Here is a 27632-nt window from a genome sequence, read left to right as displayed (position 1 = left end):
ATGCTGGCCAACTCCTCGGCCAACGACTCTGATCTCAGGTGCCCGGACCACCAGCCCACCCACCACCTGCACTTGGTGGTCTACAGCCTGGTGCTGGCGGCAGGGCTCCCCCTCAACGCGCTGGCCCTCTGGGTCTTCCTGCGCGCGCTGCGCGTGCACTCAGTGGTGACCGTGTACATGTGCAACCTGGCGGCCAGCGACCTCCTCTTCACCCTCTCGCTGCCCTTGCGCCTCTCCTACTATGCGCAGCACTACTGGCCCTTCTCGGACCTCCTGTGCCAGCTGGCGGGCGCCGTCTTCCAGATAAACATGTACGGCAGCTGCATCTTCCTGACCCTCATCAACATGGACCGCTACGCCGCTATCGTGCACCCGCTGCGGCTGCGCCACCTGCGGCGGCCCCGCGTGGCGCGGCTGCTCTGCCTGGGCGTGTGGGCGCTCATCCTGCTGTTCGCCGTGCCCACCGTCCTGGTGCACCGGCCCTCAACCTGCTTCCGCGACGGCCGCCGGGTGCACCTGTGCTTCGAGCACTTCAGCGACGAGCTGTGGAAGGGCTGGCTGCTGCCGCTCCTGCTGCTGGCCGAGGCGCTGGGATTCCTGCTGCCCCTGACAGCCGTGATCTACTCTTCGGTCCGCGTCTTCTGCACCCTGGCGCGGCCCGACGCCACGCGGAGCTGGCGGCGGCGGAAGACGGTGCGCCTCCTGCTGGCCAGCCTGGTCATCTTCCTGCTGTGCTTCGTGCCCTACAACGCCACGCTGGCCGTGTACGGGCTGTTGCGCGGCCACGTGGTGCTGGCCAGCCCGGCGGCGCGCAACCAGGTGCGCGGGGTGCTGATGGTCATGGTGCTGCTGGCCGGCGCCAACTGCGTGCTCGACCCGCTGGTGTACTACTTCAGCGCCGAGGGTTTCCGCAACACCCTGCGCGGCCTGAGCTCTCCGCTCCGGCCCAGGACCTCGGCCACCAACGGGGCTCGGGGGGCACTCGCCGAACCGCCCGCTGAGACCTCCCACGCCACCGTGCCGGCCGCCGCCAGCCAGGGGCTGCTCCGGCCCTCCGATCCCCGGGACTCCTTCACCCGGTGCTCCGAGGACTCGTCCCTCTGAACGCACGTCGTGCCAGAGCGCGGTCCCCTCACCCCACCCCCGCGCCTCTCGCACTCGCAGACACGCAGGGTGTGCACAGGAGGGCGGTGGGTTGGGCACTTGGGCTTCTGAGCGTCAGCTCCATCTCACAGATGCAGAAGGGAGCAAAGTGTGGGGGACAGGGGCCCGGGGAAGGAAGAGCGCGGCTGCAAATGTCTTTAACTAGGTGGTGATGGCGAGCGCAGAAGGACCCCTTCCTTAGTACCTAGGAAGTGCTGCCGTGAGCCTGCCCGTGCAGAGACTGGAGACTGGGTGAAATGCCCTCGGCGGGGCACGAAACACGGCCCGGCCCGTAGCTGGTAGCTGGAGCAGAAGATGGGTGTCCTGCGTTTAGACCGACCACAGAGGTCTTCAGGCCATGGACGCTACCCACTCCCCTTTCCACCTGGGCTCTGCCTGCCCAACACTGAGGCGTAATGCAAAAGCGTATTGGATGCCGGCTGAATTGGTTTCCTTCTTGTCTAGTGACTTTTAACAATTTAGATCTGACGCCCAGCGTGGGTGGGTGGGGGCAGAGGGGGTTTTCCTCCAAGTTCCTGGTCACTGTTCCCCTTTCTAGGTCCTGCCTTCCCCTTCCACCTCACCCACCCTTTCAAAAGCTCCTTCATTCTAGATCCCAAGTCCCCCCCACCCCCCACCACCACCGTGTGCGTGTGTCTCTGCTGCTTCGTCTAGAATGAGAACATTCCCTGTACTAAAGTAGTAGTTCTCCAATTTGGGGGTCTCAGACCCTTTTACACTCTTAAAAAATGGAGAATTCCAAAGAGAGTTTGCTTCTACTTTGTTCTCTTGATACATGACCAGATTAGAAATAAAAAATAGTACGTTTTTTAAAACAAATACCCAAGCACACATTCCAATAGCTATGAGAGCAAGTGTCATCACACTTCATGAAGCCTCTGGAAAACTCCACCGTCTACTCATGAGACAATGAGTGAAAAGGACAAATGACATCTTAGTAGTAGTGTTATGAAAACGGTTTTGTTCTCGTGGACTTCCGCAAAGAATCCATCCCCAGATCACACTTGGAGAGCCATACCTATACTGAAGTATTAGAGTCGTGTGTAAAGTCTTCCCAGGCCATTATGTACATTGTTTTTATCGCTGCAAGGAGAGGGCAATGCTCAGCAAATCAATTGCTAATTGTAGTCCGTAAGGCTTGGGGTTTTCGGGGAGGGGGCGTAGGAGTTGCGCACCCAGTGAACACTACCTGGGGCTTCCTGGAGCTGCAGCGGGAGGTGGGGCTGGAACTAGTTGCACAAATACTCAGGAGGAGGTGGAGGGCTTCTCTGGGCAGGGAAAAGGGAACTGTGCCAGAGCCAGGCAAGAAGTTTATGGGAAAGTAAGAGTGCGATGGACGGGAGGACAGGAGTAAGCTGACTGCTCTTGGCAAGCTGGAGGTAAGGAAATGGAAGTCTGGTTTACAGGCCACCTACTGTTTTCCCTCTTTAGCGGAGTCGGGGCTGGGAGGAATGGCGGAGTTGGCACTAGGGCATCTTGAGACCCTGACATTAGTGAGATTCGTGAGGGAGTTGGTGCCATGCACACGTCCTGCATGCATTTCTGTCCCTATGTCTCTCAATGCTGTATGTTTCTGTGTATGTGCGTGTGTGTGTGTGTGACAGTGTCAGAGTTTTCCCGGGTGTGTCTCTGTGTGTTTAGTTCGGACTAAGCCTTTTGTGTGTCTTTACGTGATCGCTCCAGATGGTGATTTACAAGGGTAAAACGACCCCTGGTGGCCAAACCGGAGAACTGACCCAGATTCCTCAGAGATAGCCGTGAAGTCGGGCTTTCCTCCATCTGGCGGGTTAGAGCCCTCACCTCCTGCTGCTCTAGAGGGGGCTTGATGGTTAGCACCTGCTCCGTCTTGCTCCATCCTTAGGGTTCAGGACCCATGCCCTTCCAGCCCTGGGGGCACCAAACGTCATCACCGTTTAAAATCTCAGGACTCTGCCCTATCCAAACTGAACAGAATACAATTTTTTAAAATTACTTGAGTATTTTTATATGAAAATAATGTGAATTAATTATAAAGTAATTAAAACTCACATAGCAAGTTTCTTCTAACATACTATATAATTTACTTATTTATTTATTATAACTTTTATAGTTTATTTTCTGTCCCCACCCCCTCACCCCCGAAGTAGAATGTAAGCTCCCTGGGGACAGGGATTTTTGCTTGGTCCATTTTCTGATGTATCCTCAGGATCTAGAACAGCGCCTGGCATAAAAGAAGTACTTAATAAATATTTGTTGAATGATGAACAGTTGAATCTTTTTTTAAATTTATTTTTTATTGAAGTATAGTTGAATCACAATGTTGTGTTAATTACTGCTGTAAAGAACAGTTGAATCTTGCTGTGAAGTAGTTTACTATCTAGTGGGGACCACAGAACAAGTCAACAATAATTATCATTCAAGATGGAAGATGAAAGAATGCAAGGTAAGGCTCTGGCCGTTAATTTGGTGGGCAGTGGGCCGTCTCTGGAGGTTCTTTTATTTTTAAGTTTTTTAAAAATATATTTATTTTATTTATTATTTTTGGCTGCATTGGGTCTTCATTGTTGCGTGCGTGCTTTCTCTAGTTGCGGCAAGCGGGGGCTACTCTTCATTGCGGTGCGCAGGCTTCTCATTGCGGTGGCTTCTCTCATTGCGGAGCACGGGCTCTAGGTGCGCAGGCTTCAGTAGTTGTGGCACGAGGGCTCAGTAGTTGTGGCAGGCGGGCTCAGTAGTTGTGGCACAGGGGCTTAGTTGCTCCGCTGCATGTGAGATCTTCCTGGACCAGGTCTCAAACCCGTGTCCCCTGCATTGGCAGGCGGATTCCTAACGACTGCGCCACCAGGGAAACCCCTCTGGAAGTTCTTCAGTGAGATTTTGCCCACCCTGACACACTGGGTGGGATAAGCTGTAGGGAAACGAGGTGGGGAGGGTCTAAGGGCGAAGAAAGACTGGTGAGGGAGCTGGTCTAGGAGAAGTGTGCTCGCGGCCTGTGGAGGCAGATGGAAATGAGGTTTCTCCAGTGTGGAATCTCCTCTGTTTAAGCCCTGGTGGACTGTTTCCCCACATTCAGTATATCCAAAGGGTTTCCATCCTGAAGACAGAGAGGCAAGAATAGATCCAGGATGGGACTTCCCCGGTGGCACAGTGGATAAGGCTCTGTGCTCCCAATACTGGGAGTCCGGGTTCGATCCCTGCTCAGGGAACTAGATCCCACATGCATACCGCAACTAGGAGTTCACGTGCCGCAACTGAGGAGCCCATGTTCTGCAACTATGGAGACTGCCTGCCACAACTAAGACCCCATGCAACTAAATAGATAAATATTTTTTAAAAAAGAGAGAATAGATTCAGGAGATGTTGCAGGCAGAGGAGGAATGAACAGAAGCTAACGCTAACAGGAAGTTTAAGGAAGCCTGTAGCCACTGCCTGCCATTTTCACAGGATCCCCCAACTACTGGATGGCCAGTATGACGGGGGCAAGATGTGGGAAATCCAGAGTCCTCACCCCGTGCCCTGGAGTCACTTACCCCTTTGAGGCTTAGGAAAATCCAAAGGAGGAAAAGGATAAAATCTTAGATGCTGGGAGAAGAGCGTTAACAAGTTGTAAAAATACTTGCTATGCCAAGACCTCAATTTAATGCTTAAAATGAATTATTTTAGGGCTTCCCTGGTGGCGCAGTGGTTGAGAGTCCGCCTGCCGATGCAGGGGACACGGGTGCGTGCCCCGGTCTGGGAAGATCCCACATGCCGTGGAGCGGCTGGGCTCGTGAGCCATGGGCGCTGAACCTGGGCATCCGGAGCCTGTGCTCCGCAACGGGAGAGGCCACAACGGTGAGAGGCCCACGTACCACAAAAAAAAAAAAAAAAAAAAAAAGGAATTATTTTATTTTACTATTACAATAACCTTCTGAGTTAGGAATGATGATTATCTCCATTTTACAGATGAAACACCCCGGAGAAGCTGAGGTCTAAGGTCACACAAGCAGGAAGTGGCACAGTATCTGTTAGACTCTGGAACTCCTACTCTTTGCAGGACACCCTACAGTATCTCCCCTTCCTTTACTGCCCACCTTCTCATCCCTGGTTCCCTTACACCCACCGCTCCCTGGTTTCCTTTCCTCTCCTTCCCTCCTCATGTAGGCCACCACTCTCTCACCTTGAGTCTACCGTGTCATCTCTGCCCATCTCGTGCAGCTTTTCCTCCCCGCTCCTAACCCCCGCTCCTAACCCCCGCTCCTAACCCACGCTCCTAACCCACGCACCCTACAGCATACCTGCCCCTTCCCGGTGTGGCTGTGTGAGCGCTGAGAACTGGGCTCATTCATCGTTCCAATGGTGGTGGGTCCTAAAACACACCGCATCGAGGGCTCAGAAGGGAGTGGCTCATGGGTGGCACCCAAGGCAGGATGGCTACGCCTTCAGGCACTTGGCTATGACTCCCCTCCCCCAGCTGGGATGTACGCAACATCTCCAAGACAGCATTCCTGATTGTCCACCAGCTAAACTGAAGAGGACACTTCCCCTTGGTTCTCCTCAAAGTCTGTCTCCTCCGTAGAATGGTCCTTCCATGCACTGAGGTAGTTGGGGGAAGATTCACGATCATTGGTCTTGAGGTAAAACAAATTCAGGAGAACCAAGGCAAAGGTAAGGGATCCTAAAAGGGAAGAGATGCTTGTTAGCCCTGGACCATCCTGAGGGAAATCCCTGTGGGGTTGCCACTTGGGGTCCCCTGGAAGAAATGGGGAGGGGGAGGTTAATCTCACATGGAGACCTCCTTCTCCCTTCTTTCAGGAGACCCTGGAGACAAGGGAGACTGGGGAACTGTCACCATGCTATCTTTTCCAGAGGAGCCCTGGAAACACTGAAAAGTGAAGTTTCTCCCAGGGGCTTGGGGAATCCCGAAGGCCCTCAGCACTTTGCAATCAAACAAACCTGGGTACTAATTTCAGCTCTGTCGCTTCTTGGCAATGTGACCTTAGAAGCTATTTAACCTCTCTGAGCCTCCGTTTTCTCTTCTGTGAAATGGGGATCATAATATCTACTTATTGGGTTGTAGTGAGGGTCAACGAGGTCACCTTTGAAAGGCACCTGAGAGACATCCCATAAGGTGGATCTCTCTTTCCAACCAGGGTATGGGGAGAAGATGCTGTTAGTAAAGTCTGCTTGTGATGCTCAACGGAAGTGTTTCTGGAAGACGGCAAGGGTTCCAGGTGAATCCTCACCCAGACAGAGTTCTGCCGGCAATCAGAACCAGGGCCGGGGATGGGTGAGCAAGGCAGGCTGGGCCAGCTGCCATGGTGCTTGGTCAAGGAGGCAGGGGCAGTGACTGGCCTGTCGCCCTCTGGGGGCACTCTCTCCCCACCGGCCTTGCTGTCCACCCCACAGACAGAAGAGTGGATGGGAAAGTGCCTGAAAGGGAGAGGAGAGGGGGCATGGGATGAAGAACCAAGCAAGGGAGAAAGGGCAAAAGAGGAGGCTGGAGGGGAAGTGAGGGCCCAGGCAGGCACAGGGTGGGGCCGGGAGAGGGGCCCAGGGCCGGAGGGCGGGAGACAGCCTGGGAGGGAGAGCGCTGGGGAGGGAGGAGGGAGGGACAGGCAGGGAGACCGGCGGCGCTGACACAGCCTCGATGTGTGGAACGGGCTGGGGTTTGGCCCACAGGTCAGGCGTCTGGCAGTATTATGGGATGGAGAGGCCTTAGGAGACAGGGAGAGTATTATGGGCTGGAACAGCCTTAGGAGACAGGGGAATATTATGGGCTGGTGAGGCCCGGCTCCAACTGGAGGCGGGAGGAAGGGGTGCGGGGCGGGAAGGGGGGGTGGTGGTGGAAGGGAATATTATGGGCTGGAGGCCTCCTGCGACCAGAGGCAAGAGTATTATGGGCTGGCAAGGCCTTCGGTGGCCAGAGGGGGGAGCAGCGGGGGATGGCACCGGCTGCATGTGACCGAGGGGGGGGCCAAGTTGGGGGGGTGGCGAGTGGGGGTGGGGGAGCATATTATGGGATAGCTCTTTGTACCTACTGCGGGGACTGCTTCTCCAGAAGAGATTATGGGATGTCGTGTGTGGGAGGGGGAGAGGGGCTGGGGGATTATTATGGGATGGTGGTGCAGAATGGGGAGGGCCTGAGACGCTCTTCTCCCACCGCCCCCCCACCCCTTACTCTCTTTCCATCCTCTCTAAGGTCTGCCTTCTTTCGCAAATGGCCCAAGGAGAACACCTGAAATCTACCGCCCCCCCACTCGCTCTGTGGGCACCTCAACCCATCCTAAGCATCCCGCCTAATTAGCAGCCACCTCGCGGGTGCTGAGGGGGAAAGGAAGCCCCTGGTGATGGGGAGAAGGTCCCAAAGCGGGGATGTGGTGGCCAGTGGACCACACCTCCCACCTGCCCGGCGTCCCCTGTCTACCCCTCCCCGTGGGTCACTCTCCGTCCCCTTCCCCCTCCCTTTTCCCCAAAGTGGGGGCCCTCGATCCTCCTCCTCTTCCCCCTCCCCTCCATTTCCTCTCCAGCTCCCTCCACAGCCGTAACCAGTAAAACAGGCGGCCAGTTATTATGGGATGGCTGCTCCCGGCAGCTCTGCAGGGAGGGGGCGGTCACCGCGGAATGTCTCTTGTGGGTGGCTATTATGGGATGGCCGCCTCTCTTTTTGGGGGGGGTGGGGGCTAGCAAGGAGAAGGATTATTATGGGATGTGCCCAGCGCAGCTGGGTGGGGCTGTCCTGGGTAGGTGAAGCTCTGGGGAAGGGGGATGGGGAAGGAAAGGAAGGAAGAGGGAGGGAAGAAGCTGGGGAGGGTGGGGTGAGCCCTGGAGCCAGACCTGAGGCCTGGCAAGAGTGACTGGCTGTAGAGGTTCTTCAGTGACAGCTGTTTGAAGAGGCCCCCAGGGGCAGGCTAGAGCTAGCCGGATCTGAGTCCCGGACACCTGGGTCCCTAAACAGCTTGTGAGCTACGGGGTCGCTGAGTCCAGGCATGCAGTGAGGAGGCCTGGGTTCTGGCTGTGTGACACACGAGGGAGTAGTGCTCCTGGGTGACCACAGCACCAAGTACTCCCCTCCCTCCCTGCCTTCCTGGGTTTGAGCCTTGGGACTGTGGGTCAGGTAGGGGTCAGGCCAGGGGAGCTCCGCCACCTTGCAGTCACACCCAAGGAGCTGAGACTGTGCCGGCTCCTGCAGGACACATGCCTGGGTGGTGCCCCCCAGTCCTGCACCACCTGCATCCTGTCTAGCTATCAGAGTGCACTGTCACTGTGGCTCTTCTGTCCTATGTTGCCTTCCCAAACCCCCTTTTCTGGCAGAGCAGGGGAACCCTAGTCCCTTAGACGTCTTATGAGCAGAGTTTCTGGGACTCACAGAACAGAGATGTAGAGAGAAGAGCTATAGAGCATGTGCTGAAAACTCCATGGACAGCCCACTCTGTTATTCCAGGTTCTTCTGTACCATGGGATGGAAGCAGAACTCTAAGGTAACCAGCTAGAGAGGCTGTCCCCCTGGGTGCATTAATCAGGAGATTATCCCACCCTTAGTCTCTGTGGGCCAATCATGCTGGTGGTTTATTTATAATTTTTCTGGGAGGGTAGCATGGGGCGAGGGTATGGAGGCGAAGCACAGAAGGACCACAAAAGCGAAACACAAACACACACATCCTAGCCCTCTGGAACTCAGGAAGAGAGGAAGGGACTTTAACCTTCTCCTTGTGGTGGTATCCTGGAGAGGTGGGAAGTAAGGGGAGCCGGGGGCTAAGTGGGTACAACCTGCAGGGGTGGGGCAGAGGGGCTGTGGTGGACAAAAGGGACCATGTTTGTAATCACAGGCAAGAGGCTGTGACTACCCAGTTACAAAACTCTCTTCCTGGTTTATATTATGAGTCACTGTAGTAACGTGGTATATATATGGGAAGAAGAGGGTATGGGGCAGATGGAGACGTTACAGAAGGGGATTTGAGCCCCGGAGGCAGGCTGGATCCCCTAGAGAAAGGGGGAAGGAGGAGGGCGTACTAAGTACCTGGCAGATCATACACGAATGAGAAACTTCTTGAAAGGAGGTCTACCCACATTATGTATCTTAATGTAAGAACTGCCTCCTCTCCCCCAAGTAAGGAGTACAAGTTTTCCTCTTAGTACTCAGAATAAGCATGGGGGAGGGGTTGCACAAATGAATAGGGCCCAATCTTGATGTCAAGAGAATTTAATGAGAAGACTAGGCAGCCTTGCACAATGGGGGGAACGGCCTGCGTGCCACAGTGGATATGCCGAAAGGGTGGTCCAGGGAGTTAAGTCAGGTGGGAGCTGGGGGAAAGCCTTATCAGCATCACTGGTGGTCTGCTTGGAAGCATAGGGATGGTGATTTCCCGAAGCAAGCTCTTGCGTCTCCTGAATTCATCTCTCCTCTCCAGTTCTCCAGTCCTGAGGTTCCCAGAGGAGGGAGAGTCATCTGGCCAGGCCCTTTCTCTAGGGAAGTGAGATTAGAAGGGCAATGCAGAGATGATGTGAGGTTCGTCCCACTCACTTCTGGTCAGGAAGGGCCTCTCCTAGGAGGAAGTTCCGGTTTCTCTTCAACCTGTCCTACCACCAAGGGTCTTGGACTTGTGTGAAAAGCAGAGGAAGATATTATCTGACTTTGGGGTCTGGAGCGGTGGCAGCAAGGAAGTGGCGCTGGGATATTGGTTTTCACCCAGGCCCTGGTTCCCTGGGGATCAGGAAGAGGGAAAAGTGACAGGCTGTAGACTTAGGTTCTCTTAGGGCCAAAAGATTCTAAGATTGGGCTCTCTGACTTTCTTGGGCTGGGTCCCCAGTGTGGCTGCAGGGTAGGTGCAGTTAGGGAAGGGGGTGGTATGTGTTGGGAGGCGACCTTGTGGCATAATAAATGAAGAAGGCATTCTGGGATGTTGACTTGTACACAGGAGGGGAAGATGGTGAACGTTATACAAAGATGAGGGGTTTTTTTGGGGTGGAGAATGGGACCTCAACAAGATGAGGATGGGGGCAGTTGGAAGTATTATGAGATTTCAGGATATAAAATGAGAAAGGATAAAAATAAGAAACATGGGGCACTGAGGGTAACAGAACTTGGTGTTCAAGCACGAGGATGACGATTCTGGCATGTTGATGCATCTCTCAAGAAGGAAGCACATGATGATATTATAGAATTTCAGTATTAGAAACGCTGGATGGATGAACGTTGCTTTCCAATCAAAATCCCCTAGTATGTAGGGAGCAGATAGGAGATTATCTTGACCATCCATCTATATTGTAAATCCTTTTGAAATACCTTCCGGGCTCTAGAAGGACGGCTGAGAACTTCTACTGGGATCTGACCTCTCCTGAGATCAGTTGGGATTTGTTTTATTCTCTGTAACAGAAAATTAGGAAATAGCACTCAGTTTTCTGTTGACACCAGACATTCTATCTCATCTTGGAGTTTGGTTGTTTCTGCTTCTTGAAGGGAGGCACTCCCCATGGTGCCCAGCTTTGCGCCTTGCTAGGTACTCCGTCAACATCTGTTGCATAAGCATGAGTAGCAGTGAGCAGAGAGAGAGCAGTTCTTGGATCTTTGTGTGTATGTAGCTGGATCCTCAGTTCACACCATGGTGGGATGTCCATCCATAGGAATGGCCTAGGGGTGAGAATAGACCACTTGACCTGGGGAGGCGGTGTGGGAAGAGGACTGCTGGAATGCTGAGAAATAATCTTTAGGTGGGAGTCTGTAATTATTATGGGATGCTTTGGGGTGCACTAAAGTTTATGTGAATGGCTCATCTGGCCAGTGTGGTATTTGGTTGGTCTTACTCAAAACTCAACTGGAGGTAAGTGTCTGGAGAACACCTGGATTTTGGTGGGATTGGGTGGGGCCCAAGGTTGACTCTCAGTTCCTGCGTGTCTGGAAATGATGGATGAGGGAAGCTAGGGTCCATCTTAGACGTCAAGAGGCTTTGTGCCAGGACACTGCTTTGGCTCATTAAGGGATGAAGGTGTGTACAAGTTGGGGTGGGGGAGAGGGCAATGTGGGTAGCCTGTTTCATCCTCGCTGGTGTGGGTGTTAGAATAGACTGACAGCCTTGGAGACAGGGGAGGTACGAGTATGAATATTATGGGATGCCTGGCTGGAAAGGTAGAGGGGTGGTGGAGTGGAGATGAAGCATTATGGGATGTGACTCTGGGTTGTGCTGGGAGTATTATGGTATGTCTGGTTGACCACGGGTCCTTTGCAATTATTATGGGATGTCAGGGTGTGGGTGGGGGAGTAAACTTATGGGATATCTTTCCAGTGTTAGAGGAAAGGAGATTAGTTGTCCCTCCGTGGGGTGACAGTAAGGCTCTTGATCATTATGGATGTCTCTGTGATAGGGGAGGAGTGGTTATTACGGGCTGTGGACTTAGAATGAGTGTGTGAAGCTTGGGGGTCATGTTGTGAGGATCTAGCCTGCAGGGGCCGAGGGCAGCGCCAGGGGGTTAGTTATTATGGGATGTCAGTATAGAAGGTGGGAGACTGATTATTACGGGATGTGTGTGGGAGGAGGCCGAAGTGTCCGTTGTGTGGGGGGGTGAGTTTCTGCCTATTATGGGATATCAAACTGGGGGTGGATGAAGAGTGGTTATTATGGGATGTCTGTGGGGGATGGGGATTGAGTATTATGGGATGTGAGGCTGAATGGCTGGGAGGGGTGCTTATTATGGGATGGCCATGGGGAGGGAGAGGTGACGAATTATTATGGGATGTTAGCATTAGGGCCAAGAGTGAAGAAGTTGGCAAAGGATGGCTATTATGGGATGTCTGGGGGTGTAAAGGGTTAGTTGCAAAAGGTCGGCAATATCATGAGATGTTAACAGCCCTGGCATATATGTGTATGGACTGTGTGTGCGTCGGGGGCGGGTGGTGGTGGTGGTGGTGGTGGTGGTGTCCGTGTGTATTATGGGATGGCCAGGGGGTGGGTGGTTGCCCGGGTGACACGCGCGCGCGCGCTCGAGGGGGCGTGGTCAATGGTTGCCGGAGCGACGAGGGGGCGGGGGTTGCCCGGGAGACCTAGGGAGGAGGGTGGCGGTAGTGGAGGGGGGGTTGGAGTTGGTTGAGGTTATTATGGGCTGTCCGTGGGGGGGCGGGGCCTGTGCGGTGGGATTTCCCGGCCGGTGTTTCGGGCCCTTTAAGAGGCGACGCTGGAGCCGGAGCCATTTTCCCCCCTTCGGCCGCGGCGAGGAGGAGCCGGAGCGGGAGTGACACCGGGCCGGACCCAGCGCGACCTGAGGCGGCTCTGGGGTGAGGAGAACGCGGGGTTCCCAGAGAGACAACCCCTCTCAGCCCGACCAGCCCCGAGGGTCCTCCCTCCACCCAACCGCCCCTCAGGCGTCCCCGGACCCGCGGACCGCCCCCTGCCCGGGGAGCCGACCCTGCCTCTCCCTTTCCTGCAGGGCGCCCAGCCCCCGCCCTCGTCCGGCCCGAGTCTCGCTCCCCGCGACTCCCCACCTCAGGCTTGGCCTCCCACAATGCCCGGCGCCCCCCTCGCCCTTTGCTCACTTGCCCCCCGGGACACGTGGCCCGGCCCCCTGCCCGGTGGGAGCTCCGGCCCCCCACGCCCCTGCCTCCAGCCCCCTGGAGCGCCGAGCCTCCACGCCCCCTCGTCCCCGCGGCTCCTCCGGAGAGCCCGAGTTGTCCCAGAGGACAGCCTTTGGAGAGCTACCCTGTCTGGGGACTGGCCCCTCCCCAGGCGCAGGGAGGCGCCCCCCCACCCCCCAGTGACCTTGTGTCCCCGAGCGCCTCGCCGCCGGCCGCCTCCCCCGGCCCTCCCGCGCCGCGGCCACTCGGACCCCTTCCCCCGTCACGCCCGGCTCCGTCCAGCGGCTTCTCCCCTCCCCACGCCGGCACCGGCCTGCCCTCGGGGGCGCCGCTCCCTCTCGTCTGGGGGGCTCCAGCCGGGGAGCCGGCTTCCGGGCTGCCCCCGGGAGTGTGGAACTAAAGTTCAGCCTGAGTGGTTCGGGTGCCCTGCTCGGGTGGCTGTGGGGCGGCCGGGGGTGGGCGGAAAGCGCGGCGGGGTGGGGGAGGGGGCCGTGCGCGTCACTGTTCTCTTTCTCTCCCCCCTCCCCCGCACAGTGACTCGGGCCAGTGTCGAGGGCCCCAGGCCGCAGGCAGGAGCAGCTGGGCCAATTCCCTGGCCGGGAGCGGAAGGGGATGGCGTCGGGCCTGGGCTCCCCGTCCCCCTGCTCAGCGGGCAGCGAGGAGGAGGATATGGATGCACTTTTGAACAACAGCTTGCCCCCTCCCCACCCAGGTAACAGCTTCCCCAAGGGCCCCGGGCAGGAAGGAGCCATCTGGGCCCTCCCTGGCGACTCTGGTGTGGCAGGGTTGAGTTTCTGGGCTTTCTCTGTGCAGTCGGAGGTGGAGGGCATCCGAAGGGAGTGGTTCCCTTCTGCGGAGCTGTTGTGCGAGGGGGCTGGAAGCCATGTGCCTTCTGGGCTCCGCGGACCGCGATGCAAGCTTGCTGCACTGTCTTCGGGAATGCTGTGCAGATCCCGGTTGAGGGAGCTCTCCGGGCTGGCAGGCTTTGCCTGGCGTGGGTCCTAGGAGGAATGCAGGTAGCTGGGACCCCTGGAGGCTGCGCGGCGGCGGCGGCGGCGGCGGGGTTGAGGATTGCGGTTGGAGGAGACCAGCCGGGCATCTCTGCTAGTAGGATCCTGTAGCTGCTGCTGTGGAAAGGAAAGAGGGAGTGCGGGTTACTCTCTGATTATTTTTAGCTTCTGATCGGTTACCGGCTTTCTGTGCAGTTTCAACCGTGTGAAGTTTGAATTGCGCTTCTCAGCTGGGATCTAGAGCGCTTTTAGTCAGGCAGATTGCTGGAATGTTGAGTGAAGCTAGGGGTAGGATGTCATACCCTGCAGGATATACTAGGAGGAGCAAAAAGAAGGAAGGTGACACCCTGGGCACCCCTCTTCCCCTGGCAAGTGGACTTAATCCTGGCTTTTTTCCCAGGAGGCTTCTGCCCTGTGCAGGTAGCCTGGGGTTTGGGCTGGTGGTGTGAAGTGTTTGTGTCGGTGTGTTGGGGGTTGTGCTGTCTGTGTTTTGGGGTGGCTCCTTGGACTGGCCGAATCCCAGTGGTTATAACCAGCCTGCATGATTGGCATGGCTCTTGTCTATCCTCAACTGATGATGGATGTCATGTTGCTAAGTGGATGTCTCTCTCCTCTGTCCTTCGTTCTTCAGAGCGCTTAGCTAAGTCACCTACCTGTTTCCTTGATCTTTTTTTTTAGTTTAGTTTTTTTTTTTAACATGCCATTTCTTCATCTTCCTCGTTTATATTTTTATTTTAATTCTGGAGCCTGCTGGTCCTGTTTTTGTTTCTCATCAAACATCTTTCACTTTTGCCTTCTCTTTCCTTAGCTCCAGCTGCAAGTTGAGGTGGTCTGGGAGAGATGTTTCCACATTTGGCACTTTCTAAGTTGGAAGTCTTCACTTCAACCTGAGGCCACTTAGGAGAGGGTCAGTCTTCTTACTGAATCTTCAGCTGTTGGGATAAGAATCTTAGGCTTGAGTCTCATCACTGTGTAGGGCAAGGTGGTAGATTTCTTTTTTTTTGCGGTACGTGGGCCTCTCGCTGTTGTGGCCTCTCCCGTTGCGGGGCACAGGCTCCGGACGCGCAGGCTCAGCGGCCATGGCTCATGGGCCCAGCCGCTCCGTGGCACGTGGGATCTTCCCGGACCAGGGCACGAACCCGTGTCCCCTGCATCGGCAGGCGGACTCTCAACCACTGCGCCACCAGGGAAGCCCCAAGGTGGTAGATTTCTGTGCTATGGCCCAAGGTGGGGGTAGGGTGGTGCTAGTGGTGAGGCAGCCCCGTCGTTGCTGTGCGGGGCATGAGAAGTAGCAGTGCCATCCAGCCAGTGACGGTTCCACATCTTGGCTTCCCACTGGCCCCTTGGTCTGGGGCTGCCCCTGTGTTGACTGGGAGCCTGTGGGCTCCCAGGGTGAACTCTCCCCCAAGCTGTAGCGTGACCCAGTTTTTCCACTCGCCCCACCCCATTCCTGCCCCTTTCCCAAATCGTTCTCTATATCTCAGCCAGTTTACCGCTTGCCCTGTCAGCACATCTGCTTGAGAAGTTTGAGGGTCTTAAGTGGATGGAAGGGTGTCCCCTTTGCCTCCGTGAGTTTAGTTTGTCCTTGTCTCTACTTCCAGCTTTTATGGAGGCGTGGCTGATTGGGAAGGGGGGCACCACGGGGATTGCTGGGGAGAAGCCCTTAAGAAAATGATTCTTTCTGGTGAGATCCAGGCTGGTGTCCCATTCCCAAGGGAATGGGAGGGGCTGTCTTGTGCCTGGCCTGATCCTGGGCTGAGAGGGAAAGGGGGAGGCTGGTGGTGCTTTGTCCAGCCCAGTGCCGCCTGTTCCCTAGTATCTGCCTCGCACAGGAAGGGCGGAGTCAGAGGCATTTTAGGGCCAGTTCTGGGGGTCAGGAGCAGAGAGCATGTGTAGGAGAAAAGGAAGCATTCTGTTGTCCACCACTCTCTAGGTGCTGCTCCTTTTTCTCTGTGTTGGATAGGTGGCTACCTCTAATCTGTTAGCGGTGGTTTAGGATCTGTGGCCTGCACTCTGGTAGAGGTGATGAGGAAACTGAGTTTCAGAGGCGTCTTGTGGGCTCCCATTCCTCAAGGTAAATCTTTTGGGTGTCAGAAGGAAGGTTGTGTGCTCTGACCACAGCTCCACAGAACTCTTGTTAAATCTAAGCTCTGATGATTGAAAGCATAACGATTGAGGGAGTAAGTCAGCCCCTCACATGGTGTCACCCTTCAAGGTGTCTTGGGTTTCCTTGCCTAAGACATTATTAGAATGGCCTCTTGAGAGCAGTGTCATCCCACAGTAGGTGTTAGAAGAGGTGGCGTTTGGACCTGGGGCCAGGTAGTAATTTGGGAAGTCTTCTGTGAGAGGGTAGTCTTTGCCCGGCTACCTCTCTCAACCGCACCCCCTCCCCTGCCACTTCCTGTCTGTCCTCTCTTGGCAGCCGGGTGCCCTGGGTTGGCTTCTGTGGTCAGGAGCCATTTTCCTTCTCAGTGGGTGAGGCATTCCCTCCTTCTCTCCACTCCCTTCTCCACTCCTCCCTCCTTGGGTGGGGGGGTTGGCTTGGGAAGCAGGAGGGGGAGAGGAGGGAGCCGGTGCGCTGGTGTGAATGTCTGTTACAAAGGAAGCTGCCTCCTGGCCTTCTCCTCCCACTCTGTGCCCCTTCCCACCTAGGCCTGCCCAGGAGCTCTCAGTATTACCCCAGGCTTTGTGTGTGCTCCCAGCCGGGGAGGAGGTGGAGCCAGATGGGGGGAGGAAGGGGGGGGATGGTGACAGCTGGGCTGATTTGGGCCCCTGGGGAGAAGAGGCTACTGACCCAGGAGAAGCTGGGGAGGAGCAGTAGAGCTGGAGATGGGGAAAGGAAATCAGCTTTGGGAGTGGGCGTGATCCTGGGCTGGCCCCCGAACCTGGGGCTTGGAGGTTCTGGCTGTTTTGCGCAGTGATGAGCCAAAGGGGTTAGTGAAGGGTGTGGTTTCTGGGACCCTCAAGCAGGTACTGTTCTGGGAATGTGCTGAGGGTATATTCTTTAGTTTTTGCCTTCTGCGTAGGACCTCTTATTCTCATTTCATGGTTTATGGAATACTTGGTGGCTGGTTATAGGAGGACTAGGCCTATTTCTCTTACTTGGTTAACTGTATGCAGCTTGATTCAGCTGCGCTGGTGAACACATAGAGGACTCGTGTTAGGGATGAGGGAGAGGAGGCAGGGGTCTGGACAGCTGCCCGAGGTGGGCCTGGTCTGGCCCGGCAGGCCTATTTCAGGCATATACAGCTCTCTCTTTGTCTGTTTTTGTCCTGAGTATCAGCTTCCTTCTGTGGCGTGTATAGCAGTTCTCTTCAGTGGAATCTGGGACAGGAGGTGGGGGAATAAAGTCTAAAGCCTCTGGATTGGGCCCTAACCTTTTGCTATTGATCTTTTCCCTGCCTACCTTTCTTTGCCAAAATATATGTAGAAAACGAAGAGGACCCGGAAGAGGATTTGTCAGAAGCAGAGACTCCAAAGCTCAAGAAAAAGAAAAAGCCTAAGAAACCTCGGGACCCTAAAATCCCTAAGAGCAAGCGCCAAAAAAAGGAGGTGAGTGGGTGACTGGATGTTATGGGCAGCAGGAGGAAATGGGAGGTGCTCGGTGGAGGGCTGGGGCCTTGGTTTCTTGCCCTGGGGCGGTGGGCCAGGTCCTGGGCGGGAGCCCCAGGGCTGTCCTGAGGTCAGCATGTGTGTAGCATGTGTGTGTATGTCTCCCTCTCCCCCTTGCCTGCTCCAGCGTATGCTCTTATGCCGGCAGCTGGGGGACAGCTCTGGGGAGGGGCCGGAGTTTGTGGAGGAGGACGAAGAGGTGGCTCTGCGCTCAGACAGTGAGGGCAGCGACTATACCCCTGGCAAGAAGAAGAAGAAGAAGCTCGGACCCAAGAAAGAAAAGAAGAGTAAGTCCAAGCGGAAAGAGGAAGAGGAGGAGGATGACGAAGACGATGATTCAAAGGTGCCTGGACCTCCAGCCTCTTCTCTGTGCTTCTGTCCTTTGTCTTCCAGACACTCGGCTGCCCCTTAGAATGTTTTCTCTCCACCTGTTTCTAATGATTCCTGCTTAGCCCTCTTACCCTGGACTCACCAGCCTTCGTGGCAACTCAACCTCCCTTAGCGAGGATGGGCCCTGGGAGTCAGGCTTTGACTTCGCTCTCTCTGCAGGAGCCTAAATCATCTGCTCAGCTCCTGGAAGACTGGGGCATGGAAGACATTGACCATGTGTTCTCAGAGGAGGATTATCGCACCCTCACCAACTACAAGGCCTTCAGCCAGTTTGTCCGGTAAACAGGAGGGTCTTGGGGGCAGGAGATGGAGAGCGCTTCTGTAATCTCTTCTCACCTCCCCCGCCTCCTTTATTTTTGACCTTTTTCTCTTTTCTGTTCCTGCCACTTTTCCCCCAGACCCCTCATTGCTGCCAAAAACCCCAAGATCGCTGTCTCCAAGATGATGATGGTTTTGGGCGCGAAGTGGCGGGAGTTCAGCACCAACAACCCCTTCAAAGGCAGTTCTGGGGCTTCCGTGGCGGCAGCAGCAGCTGCGGCAGTGGCCGTGGTGGAGAGCATGGTGACGGCCACTGAGGTCGCCCCTCCTCCGCCCCCCGTGGAGGTGCCTATCCGCAAGGCCAAGACCAAGGAGGGCAAAGGTGACGTGGGACTCAGCGGGAGCGGGGACTAGTGCTGGCTTGGGAGGTCGAAGTTGGAGGAAGCGCGGACGCGCTCTTCTGTCAGCCCAAAGATGGAAGCTAGGAGGTGGGAACGAACCGTGGATTAGGAGGGAAACTGGGGAAGCTGGCCACGTAGAGATATTTCAGGTGGGGAATGTTTCATTGGGTTGGCCAAAAAGTTCGCTCTGTGTTTTCCGTAAGATGGCTCTCGTAGCACTTAGTTGTCTTTAGCTTCATTCGAAACAATTTCGTTAGGTTGTATTGTGACAGCTGACATACCAGCGTGCATTTAAAAAAACAACTTATCAAAATTGGTGAATTTTTGTGTAGCCATTTTAATATTGAAGATGGAAGAAAAAAAGCAACATTTTCGACGTATTATGCTTATTTCAAGAAAGGTAAAAAGGCAACTGAAGTGCAAAAAAAAGATTTGTGCAGCGTATGGAGAAGGTGCTGTGACTGATCGAACATGTCAAAAGTGGTTTGCGAAGTTTCATGCTGGAGATTTCTCGCTGGATGATGCTCCACGGTCGGGTAGACCAGTTAAAGTTGATAGTGATCAAATCGAGACCTTAACTGAGAACAGTCAACGTTATACCACGCGGGAGATAGCCGACATACTCAAAATCTCCAAATCAAGCGTTGAAAATCATTTGCACCAGCTTGGTTACGTTAATCGCTTTGATGTTTGGGTTCCACATAAATTAAGTGAAAAAAATCTTCTCGACCGTGTTTCCGCATGCCACTCTCTACTTAAATGTAACGAAAATGTTGGCGTTTTAAAGACAAATTGTGACAGGTGGTGAAAAGTGGATACTGTACAATAATGTGGAACGGAAAAGATGGTGGGGCAAACGAAATGAACCACCACCAACTATGCCAAAGGCCGGTCTTCATCCAAAGAAGGTGATGTTGTGTATATGGTGGGATGGGAAGGGAGTCCTCTATTGTGAGCTCTTTCTAGAAAACAAATGATTAATTCCAACAGCTACTGCTCCCAGTTAGACCAACTGAAAGCAGCACTCGACGAAAAGCGTCCGGAATTAGTCAACAGAAAATGCATAATCTTCCATCAGGCTATTGCAAGACCGCATGTTTCTTCGATGACCAGGGAAAAACTGTTACAGCTTGGCTGGGAGGTTCTGATTCCTCCGCCATATTCACCAGACATTGCACCTTTGGATTTCCATTTGTTTTGGTCTTTACAAAATTCTTTTAATGGAAAAAATTTCGATTCCCTGGAAGACTGTGAAAGGCACCTGGAACAGTTCTTTGCTCAAAAAGATCAAAAGTTTTGGGAAGATGGAATTATGAAGTTGCCTGAAAAATGGCAGAGGGTAGTGGAACAAAACGGTGAATACGCTGTTCAATAACGTTCTTGGTGAAAATGAAACATGTGTCTTTTACGTTTACTTAAAAACCGAGGGAACTTTTTGGCCAACCCAATATCTTTCCCATGTTCTGCTCTGTGGTGTGTATTTGGATTGTATGATCTTACCTGCTTTCTCCTGATGTAGGTCCCAATGCTCGGAGGAAGCCCAAGGGCAGCCCTCGTGTCCCTGATGCCAAGAAGCCTAAGCCCAAGAAAGTAGCTCCCCTGAAAATCAAGCTGGGAGGTTTTGGTTCTAAGCGTAAGAGATCCTCGGTGAGAGCCCAGCCTGTCCCCTGGTGAGGGTGCCTTAGCTAACGGGGAGGATCTGGTCTTATGTCGGGATTCAGGGTTCCCGGTAGGTGCATGAGGATGTGGGGAGTTGGCCATAGAAGAGGTGACTCGGCTCCCTTGCTGGGATTCCGGCACCCCTAGTAAAAGGGTGATCCCTTCTGCACCACTCTCTCCTCCCCCTTGGCCTGAACCTCTAACCTTCTCATCCTGCCAGAGTGAGGATGACGACTTAGATGTGGAGTCCGACTTCGATGATGCCAGTATCAATAGCTACTCTGTCTCTGACGGTTCTACCAGCCGCAGTAGCCGCAGCCGCAAGAAACTCCGGACCACGAAAAAGAAGAAGAAAGGTGCGTTTCTTTTCTGTATCAGTATGTAATGGAATGAGGGGGGAATGACTGGGGAAGCGGCTCCCTAAGGAGATAGGGGTTGGGGTTAGGGGGGTGGGGGGAGGGAGGTGTTTTCTAATAACTGGGCTTTCCCTCTTCCTTGCCTAGGCGAGGAGGAGGTGACTGCTGTGGATGGTTATGAGACAGACCACCAGGACTACTGTGAGGTGTGCCAGCAAGGCGGAGAGATCATCCTGTGTGATACCTGTCCCCGAGCTTACCACATGGTCTGCCTGGATCCGGATATGGAGAAGGCTCCCGAGGGCAAGTGGAGCTGCCCACACTGCGTGAGTGCCTGGCCGTCGTGGCCCTTTGGGACCCTCGAGCGGAAAGGTGGGATGATGAAACTCTTTCGGGCCTGGAGGGGGGTAGAAGTGGTGGCGTTGCTGGCTACGGGCTTTGGGAAGCTTTCAAAGGAATGATGGGCGCGGTTCAGACGGGGGTGGGGGTCGGGGTGGGGGGTGGTAGTAATCTGACTCTGTGGTCCTTGACTGCAGGAGAAGGAAGGCATCCAGTGGGAGGCGAAAGAGGACAATTCGGAGGGTGAGGAGATCCTGGAAGAGGTGGGGGGAGACCCTGAAGAGGAGGATGACCACCATATGGAGTTCTGTCGGGTCTGCAAGGATGGGGGGGAGCTGCTCTGCTGCGACGCCTGTCCTTCCTCCTACCACATCCACTGCCTGAACCCTCCCCTTCCAGAGATCCCCAACGGAGAGTGGCTCTGTCCCCGCTGTACGGTGGGTGCCCGGCCCCAGCCGGTGGAGAGATGAGGGAGGTGTGGTCCAGCAGCAGGGTTTACCCCTCTTACGTGCACGTGTCGTGAGGCTGAGGTGCAGGAGAGGTCACTGGAGATATAGGCCTTTTAGCCCTGAGGCACGGAGTTTCCTTCCCCGTATAGTCATGGGATACCTTTGTTCTGGGAAACCGTAGGACTAACTTTGAACAGAGTTGATGCTTTGCCAGCTCTCCGAAGTGGGACGGAGCGGTGTTCTTTTAGCCCAGAATATCCTTTCCTGTCTTGACACCCAGCCTCGAGGTCTTGGTAGCTTGGCGATATAATAGGGCCACTGAATGCTGTTAGATTGCTTAAGGGAGGAATTCTGAGCCCCAGGTCTGTGACTTTTCTGTGCCTACTTGTTCTGGGTTATTGTTGAAGTCTAGCTACTGGCTCTGTTAGGCAGATAGGAGTGATAATGTCTCACAAATCCTGGATGAAGTCCAGAAACAGAGGGAATTCTGTTCTTCTCTCCTGGGATTAGGGTCCTGGGATTAGGTCTTACTTGAAATGAGGTTTTAATAATCCTTTGATGAGGTTGAAGCTGCCTGTGGGCTATGCCGTGGTAATGATTCAGTGTTGGATTATCTCTTTTCCTCTTAGTGTCCAGCTCTTAAGGGCAAAGTTCAGAAGATCCTAATCTGGAAGTGGGGTCAGCCACCATCTCCCACACCAGTGCCTCGGCCCCCAGATGCTGATCCCAATACTCCGTCCCCCAAGCCCTTGGAGGGGCGGCCGGAGCGGCAGTTCTTTGTGAAATGGCAAGGCATGTCGTACTGGCACTGCTCCTGGGTGTCTGAACTGCAGGTAAACCTGGGATAGAGTAGATGTGGGGCTGCAATGAAGGAGGGTAGTGAGAGAAAACAGCCTTGTGGGTAGAAGGCGTGGACATGACTCCTTGGTGACTTCTTTCCGCTTGCAGTTGGAGCTGCACTGTCAAGTGATGTTCCGAAACTATCAGCGGAAGAATGATATGGATGAGCCACCCTCTGGGGACTTTGGTGGTGATGAAGAGAAGAGCCGGAAGCGGAAGAACAAGGACCCTAAATTTGCAGAGATGGAGGAACGCTTCTATCGCTACGGGATAAAACCTGAGTGGATGATGATCCACCGAATTCTCAACCACAGGTACCAGGGGAGCTGGGCCAGACTGTGCTTGTCTTGGGCATACTGGAGGTGGGCAGCGTCTCCGCGGGGGATTAATTAAGAAAATGGATGTTACCAGTAAGTTACACTTGGATGAGACACTCAGTATGTTATCGACTGACTGAATCCTGTTATTGGAGCCGTAGACTGTAGGTTAGAGATCCTTTTTGGTGCAAAGACCGGTAGACCAGATGTCTTTGGTTCTGAAGACGTTGGTGTCTGGCCTCCTTAGAGGTCTGGTGTTTGAGAGGATCAGAGCGGGGTGGCCTTCTGGCTCTGAGGGTTTTCTCTCCTGGACTTCGCAGTGTGGACAAGAAGGGCCACGTCCACTACTTGATCAAGTGGCGGGACCTGCCCTATGACCAGGCGTCCTGGGAGAGTGAGGACGTGGAGATACAGGACTACGACCTGTTCAAGCAGGGCTATTGGAATCACAGGTGAGGGACTTGGATGAGTAGAGCTGCTGCTCACCGAGAAGGACTCCAGGCAGCCGTGTGACGTATCTGTCTTCCTTAGGGAGTTGATGAGGGGTGAGGAAGGACGACCGGGCAAGAAGCTCAAGAAGGTGAAGCTGAGGAAGTTGGAGAGGCCCCCTGAAACCCCAACGGTTGACGTGAGTCAGCAGGAGAGGGAGGGCGGTTTGTCAGGTAGGACGACGTACGTTGTGTGCTCCAGTCTGAAGGCGTGGTCTCAAGTGATCACTGCAGCTAAGTTGCTTCACACAGACTGCTTCCCTAATTCTCCACACCTCTGTAAATCAGGGGAAAAATACTAGGATTACTTTATTTTCTCTCTTCCTCATCAGAAAAATAAAAACGTAGATGTTAGTGTCTATATGACTGAGGAGGTGTCAGGTATGGAGGGGTCACGTAACCGAGCTTTTGTGAAACTTGTTTTGGAACCTGGGTCTTCTGACCCTTAATTCACGGCTGAATTCTTCCGGGGTTTTGTGTAATAGAAGGTGAGTCTGGTTAAGGTTAAACAGATAAATCTAGAGGGGGCATAGGATCATTTACCTGGTGGTTCCTGACCGGTAGAATTTACTGTACTGCCAAGGAGACTATGATGTGTCTTTCTTGGATGTCTGTAGGACCAAGATCTCCGTCTTGCCTTGCTTCCTGGAGGATCCTAAATAAAACACAAAGTTACAGTAACCGTTAGGCACCTTTTTCCCACCATTTTTTGTGGCTCCCTCGAGTAGGATCTAGTGAGAGTGTGTCAGGAGGAGGCAGCTGCTGTTTTAACGGAAGGAAGGGAATTCTTGGCCAGCTCTTGACTTCTTTATTTCATCCTTCAGCCAACAGTGAAATATGAGCGACAGCCAGAGTACCTGGACGCTACAGGTGGAACCTTGCACCCTTATCAGATGGAGGGTTTGAACTGGTTGCGCTTCTCCTGGGCTCAAGGCACCGACACCATCTTGGCTGACGAGATGGGCCTTGGGAAGACCGTGCAGACCGCAGTCTTCCTCTATTCCCTCTACAAGGAGGTAGGAGAGCTGGGGCTGTTGGTTTTTTGTGTGGGTATTTTGTGTTCGTGGTCTCCTCTTACACTCTGAGGAGACAGAAAAAGGAAGAAGAAAAATTGGTCTGTGGCCCTGGAGAACAGTGTTGAGTGACAGTAAGATAGACGCAAGTACCCAGAGACAGACTGGAGGGAATGGAACTGTGGGTGGGATTAGTGGTGGGTGCCTGGAGCCTCGGTCCTGGGGGACGGATATGCGCTGAGACAAGCAGAGCTGTGGGTAGAAGTAGCGTGGAGAGACGTTGAGCGGCAGGGGTGCGGTGTAAGCTCCCTGCAGGGCAGGCAGGGCGTGTTGGTACATGGAGAAGGGAGGGAGAGGAGCGGCACACGCCCGTCCTCCGCCCATTCCGGGGCAGGGGCAGGGTGGGCGCTCGGGTTGCGTGTGGGACCCTCAGTCCTTACTCTCTGTCTCCTCTTCTTCCTCAAAGGGTCATTCCAAAGGCCCCTTCCTAGTGAGCGCCCCTCTTTCTACCATCATCAACTGGGAGCGGGAGTTTGAAATGTGGGCTCCAGATATGTATGTGGTGACCTACGTGGGTGACAAAGACAGCCGTGCCATCATCCGAGAGAATGAGTTCTCCTTTGAGGACAATGCCATTCGTGGCGGCAAGAAGGCTTCCCGCATGAAGGTACCGCAGCGGGAGGGAGACCCACCCTCGGAGAGGGGAGTTGTTGCTCTGGGCCCCTCGTGTCCCGGTCCCCGGGGTGAGGCGAAAGGATAATAGCTGGGAGGAGGGAAACCCCCCGGAGTCCCTTGACTTGGCCTGTACCGGCGGAGTTGGACAGGAGTGACCAGGTTGCCTTCTTGTGCAGAAAGAGGCATCTGTGAAGTTCCACGTGCTGCTGACGTCCTATGAGTTGATCACCATTGACATGGCCATCTTGGGCTCCATTGACTGGGCCTGCCTCATCGTGGATGAAGCCCATCGGCTCAAGAACAATCAGTCTAAGGTGAGGGCGGGGCGGGAGGTGTGGCCTCCAGGTTTAGTGTTCTAGTACTACCTACTCATGAAGGGGAGCCCTAGGAGGACAGGAAAGGGAGAAAGGCTCTCTGCCTTCCATCCTCACTCGTGATAGATCACCCTTGGAGGCCAGGCCTTGAAAGTAAGATGGAGGGCTTCCCTGGCGGTCCAGTGGTTAAGAGTCCGCGCTTCCATTACAAGGGGCACGGGTTCAGTCCCTGGTCAGGGAACTGAGATCCCGCAGGCCGCACGGTGCGGCCAAAAAAAAAGAAAGAAGAGTTAGTAACGGGAAAGAAGATAAAGGAAAAAAAAAAGGTGGGGATGGGGGCGTAACTGCTGGGCAGCAAAGCAGAAGTCTGTGGACGTGTGCTGGAGCCGTCTTCTTATTGAATTCCACTTCTCTCCTGCCTCACCAGTTCTTCCGGGTCTTAAACGGTTACTCGCTCCAGCACAAGCTGTTGCTGACAGGGACTCCATTACAGAACAACCTGGAAGAGTTGTTTCACTTGCTCAACTTCCTCACCCCTGAGAGGTTCCAGTGAGTGTGCGCTTATCCATAATCGGCTCCGCATTCTTCTGATTCTTCCTTTTGCCCGTTTCCTATGTCACTTTCCTTTCTTCCTTTCCCCCTCTCCAACAACTTTTTCCTTTCTCTTTCTGAAGCAATTTGGAAGGCTTCTTGGAGGAGTTTGCTGACATTGCCAAGGAGGACCAGATTAAAAAACTGCATGACATGCTGGGGCCTCACATGTTGCGGCGGCTCAAAGCTGACGTGTTCAAGAACATGCCTTCCAAGACAGAACTGATTGTGCGTGTGGAGTTGAGCCCTATGCAGAAGTGAGTCTGAAGGGATGGAAGCGCTGGCTTCGTCTGACGGGCACGCTTCGGCACCTGCCAGCCTGCACGGTGCTTCCTAGTCTTCTCCATACTGCGCCGCGAGGCGTGTGGTGACAGGAGCCAGCGAGGGCTCAAGAAACCTGTTGCCAGGTTGCTGGGGCCCAGAGCTCTTTGTTTTTACCATCTTTACTGGAGTATAATTGCTTTACAGTGGTGCGGCCCAGAGTTCTTACTGAGTTAATCCTTACCTTGTTTAAAATGACGATGGTGGCGCTTCTTAGGTTTCCTCGGTCCCAAAGTGAGCTATGTTGGAAAGAAGATCCCAGACCCTGGGACTGCATTATGAGTCACATAAAGGCTCTTGAGCATGACTTATCTTGCCGTCTTGCCCACATAGGAAATACTACAAGTACATCCTCACTCGCAACTTTGAAGCGCTCAATGCTCGAGGCGGCGGCAACCAGGTCTCTTTGCTAAATGTCGTGATGGATCTGAAAAAGTGCTGCAACCACCCGTATCTTTTCCCCGTGGCTGCCATGGTACGTTGTGCCACCTCTTGTTCCTCCCTGCGCGGGAACTGCTCCCTTTGGGGTTTCTTTCAATATTGTTTCCTTCTTTGCTTCTTTCCTCAGGAAGCCCCTAAGATGCCTAATGGCATGTATGATGGCAGTGCCCTAATCAGAGCATCTGGGAAGCTACTGCTGCTTCAGAAGATGCTCAAGAACCTTAAGGAGGGTGGGCACCGCGTACTCATCTTCTCCCAGGTATCGTGTGGGGGCTTTTGTGGGCAGCAGTGGACAGCTCAGTGACCTAGGGGAGGGATTGTCCTCTGATTAATCCCATAATTAAAGGGTGCTCGTTTTCCAGATGACCAAGATGCTGGACCTGCTAGAGGATTTCTTGGAACATGAAGGTTATAAATATGAACGTATTGATGGTGGAATCACTGGGAACATGCGTCAGGAGGCCATTGACCGCTTCAATGGTGAGAGGGAAGGAGTGGCTCCGATCCTGGCTTCCCTCACTCACGGCTCTGGACCGATCACTTGTTCTTCTTGAGCATCTGCTTTTCTGTGTAGTGGTTTAGGGTCTTTTGTCAAGTGATGTGGAAGAGTACTTTTGAATGTCTTGATTGGAAGGATGTATTGGATCATTGCTGGGAGATTGTTTATTCCCTTGGGAGTCTTTGTGCTTTCTGCTAAAAGAAGGGCACTTTACTTAACCCTCCGCATTGCATCTCGAGGCCCAGGAGGGACCGGACTTGGCAAACCCAGATGGCCAGCTAGCGGCAGGCTTGTCTCAGTAGCCACGATCACCTCCTCTCCTTTGTTTTTACTTTTTAATTCGAAATAATTGTGAACTTAAAGTTCAAAAAATAATACAGAGAGTTGGTGTATACACTTCACCCAGCTTTTCTTAATAATGACTTACGCAACCTCAGTGCAACGATCAAACCCAGGGAATTAACACTGCTGTCACACGACTATCTAAACTGTAGACTTGAGTTGAACGTCACCACTGTTACTGTGTCAGGATCCAGTCCCAGATCCCACGTCGAGTGTAGTTGTTTCTCTTCCAGGTCTTCATTCTTTCCTTTCCTTTCATGACGTTGATACTTTTGATGACGACTGGTCGGCTCTTTTGTAGAATGTCTCTGCCTTTTTTTTTTTCTTTTTTTTTTTTTGCGGTACGTGGGCCTCTCACTGTCGTGGCCTCTCCCGTTGCAGAGCACAGGCTCTGGACACGCAGGCTCAGCGGCCATGGCTCACGGGCCCAGCCGCTCCACGGCATGTGGGATCCTCCCGGACTGGGGCACGAACCCGTGTCCCCTGCATCAGCAGGCGGACCCTCAACCACTGCGCCACCAGGGAAACCCTAGAACGACTCTGCTTTGTCTGATATTTTCTCATGATGAGGTTGACACTAGACATTTTGGACAGGAATCCCAGAGAAGCGATGCTGTGTCCTTTTCAGTGCA

General features: G+C 54.0%; 2 protein-coding genes across 8 annotated transcripts in view; both read left to right on the top strand.

Annotated features, from left to right (window-relative positions):
• On the top strand, positions 1-1104 carry LPAR5 (lysophosphatidic acid receptor 5). The gene has a single exon (XM_060114247.1). The coding sequence runs from the start codon at positions 1-3 to the stop codon at positions 1102-1104; it is 1104 nt and encodes a 367-aa protein (XP_059970230.1).
• Positions 1105-12261: 11157 nt separating this feature from the next.
• CHD4 (chromodomain helicase DNA binding protein 4) overlaps positions 12262-27632 on the top strand; it is a 30407-nt gene continuing 15036 nt past the window's right edge. For 3 of the 7 annotated variants that reach the window (XM_060111762.1, XM_060111759.1, XM_060111758.1), the window contains exons 1-22: positions 12262-12388; positions 13220-13397; positions 17126-17247; positions 17435-17650; positions 17857-17975; positions 18096-18337; positions 19876-20003; positions 20236-20371; positions 20519-20697; positions 20908-21147; positions 21789-21992; positions 22108-22313; positions 22637-22768; positions 22848-22944; positions 23629-23820; positions 24284-24484; positions 24669-24806; positions 25234-25355; positions 25481-25654; positions 26052-26193; positions 26287-26418; positions 26522-26639. In XM_060111762.1, coding sequence (XP_059967745.1) covers positions 13298-13397; positions 17126-17247; positions 17435-17650; positions 17857-17975; positions 18096-18337; positions 19876-20003; positions 20236-20371; positions 20519-20697; positions 20908-21147; positions 21789-21992; positions 22108-22313; positions 22637-22768; positions 22848-22944; positions 23629-23820; positions 24284-24484; positions 24669-24806; positions 25234-25355; positions 25481-25654; positions 26052-26193; positions 26287-26418; positions 26522-26639 — 3340 coding nt within the window. In that variant the 5' untranslated portion in view covers positions 12262-12388; positions 13220-13297. The remainder of the gene's footprint in view (positions 12389-13219; positions 13398-17125; positions 17248-17434; positions 17651-17856; positions 17976-18095; positions 18338-19875; positions 20004-20235; positions 20372-20518; positions 20698-20907; positions 21148-21788; positions 21993-22107; positions 22314-22636; positions 22769-22847; positions 22945-23628; positions 23821-24283; positions 24485-24668; positions 24807-25233; positions 25356-25480; positions 25655-26051; positions 26194-26286; positions 26419-26521; positions 26640-27632) is intronic. The other 4 variants (XM_060111764.1, XM_060111763.1, XM_060111765.1 and 1 more) reach the window with 3 other exon arrangements.

The sequence above is a fragment of the Mesoplodon densirostris genome, chromosome 11, assembly GCF_025265405.1.
Source record: "Mesoplodon densirostris isolate mMesDen1 chromosome 11, mMesDen1 primary haplotype, whole genome shotgun sequence".
Lineage (NCBI taxonomy): Eukaryota > Metazoa > Chordata > Mammalia > Artiodactyla > Ziphiidae > Mesoplodon > Mesoplodon densirostris.
The sequence above is the reverse complement of the archived record's forward strand: the minus strand, read 5'-3'. Positions and strand labels throughout refer to the sequence as shown.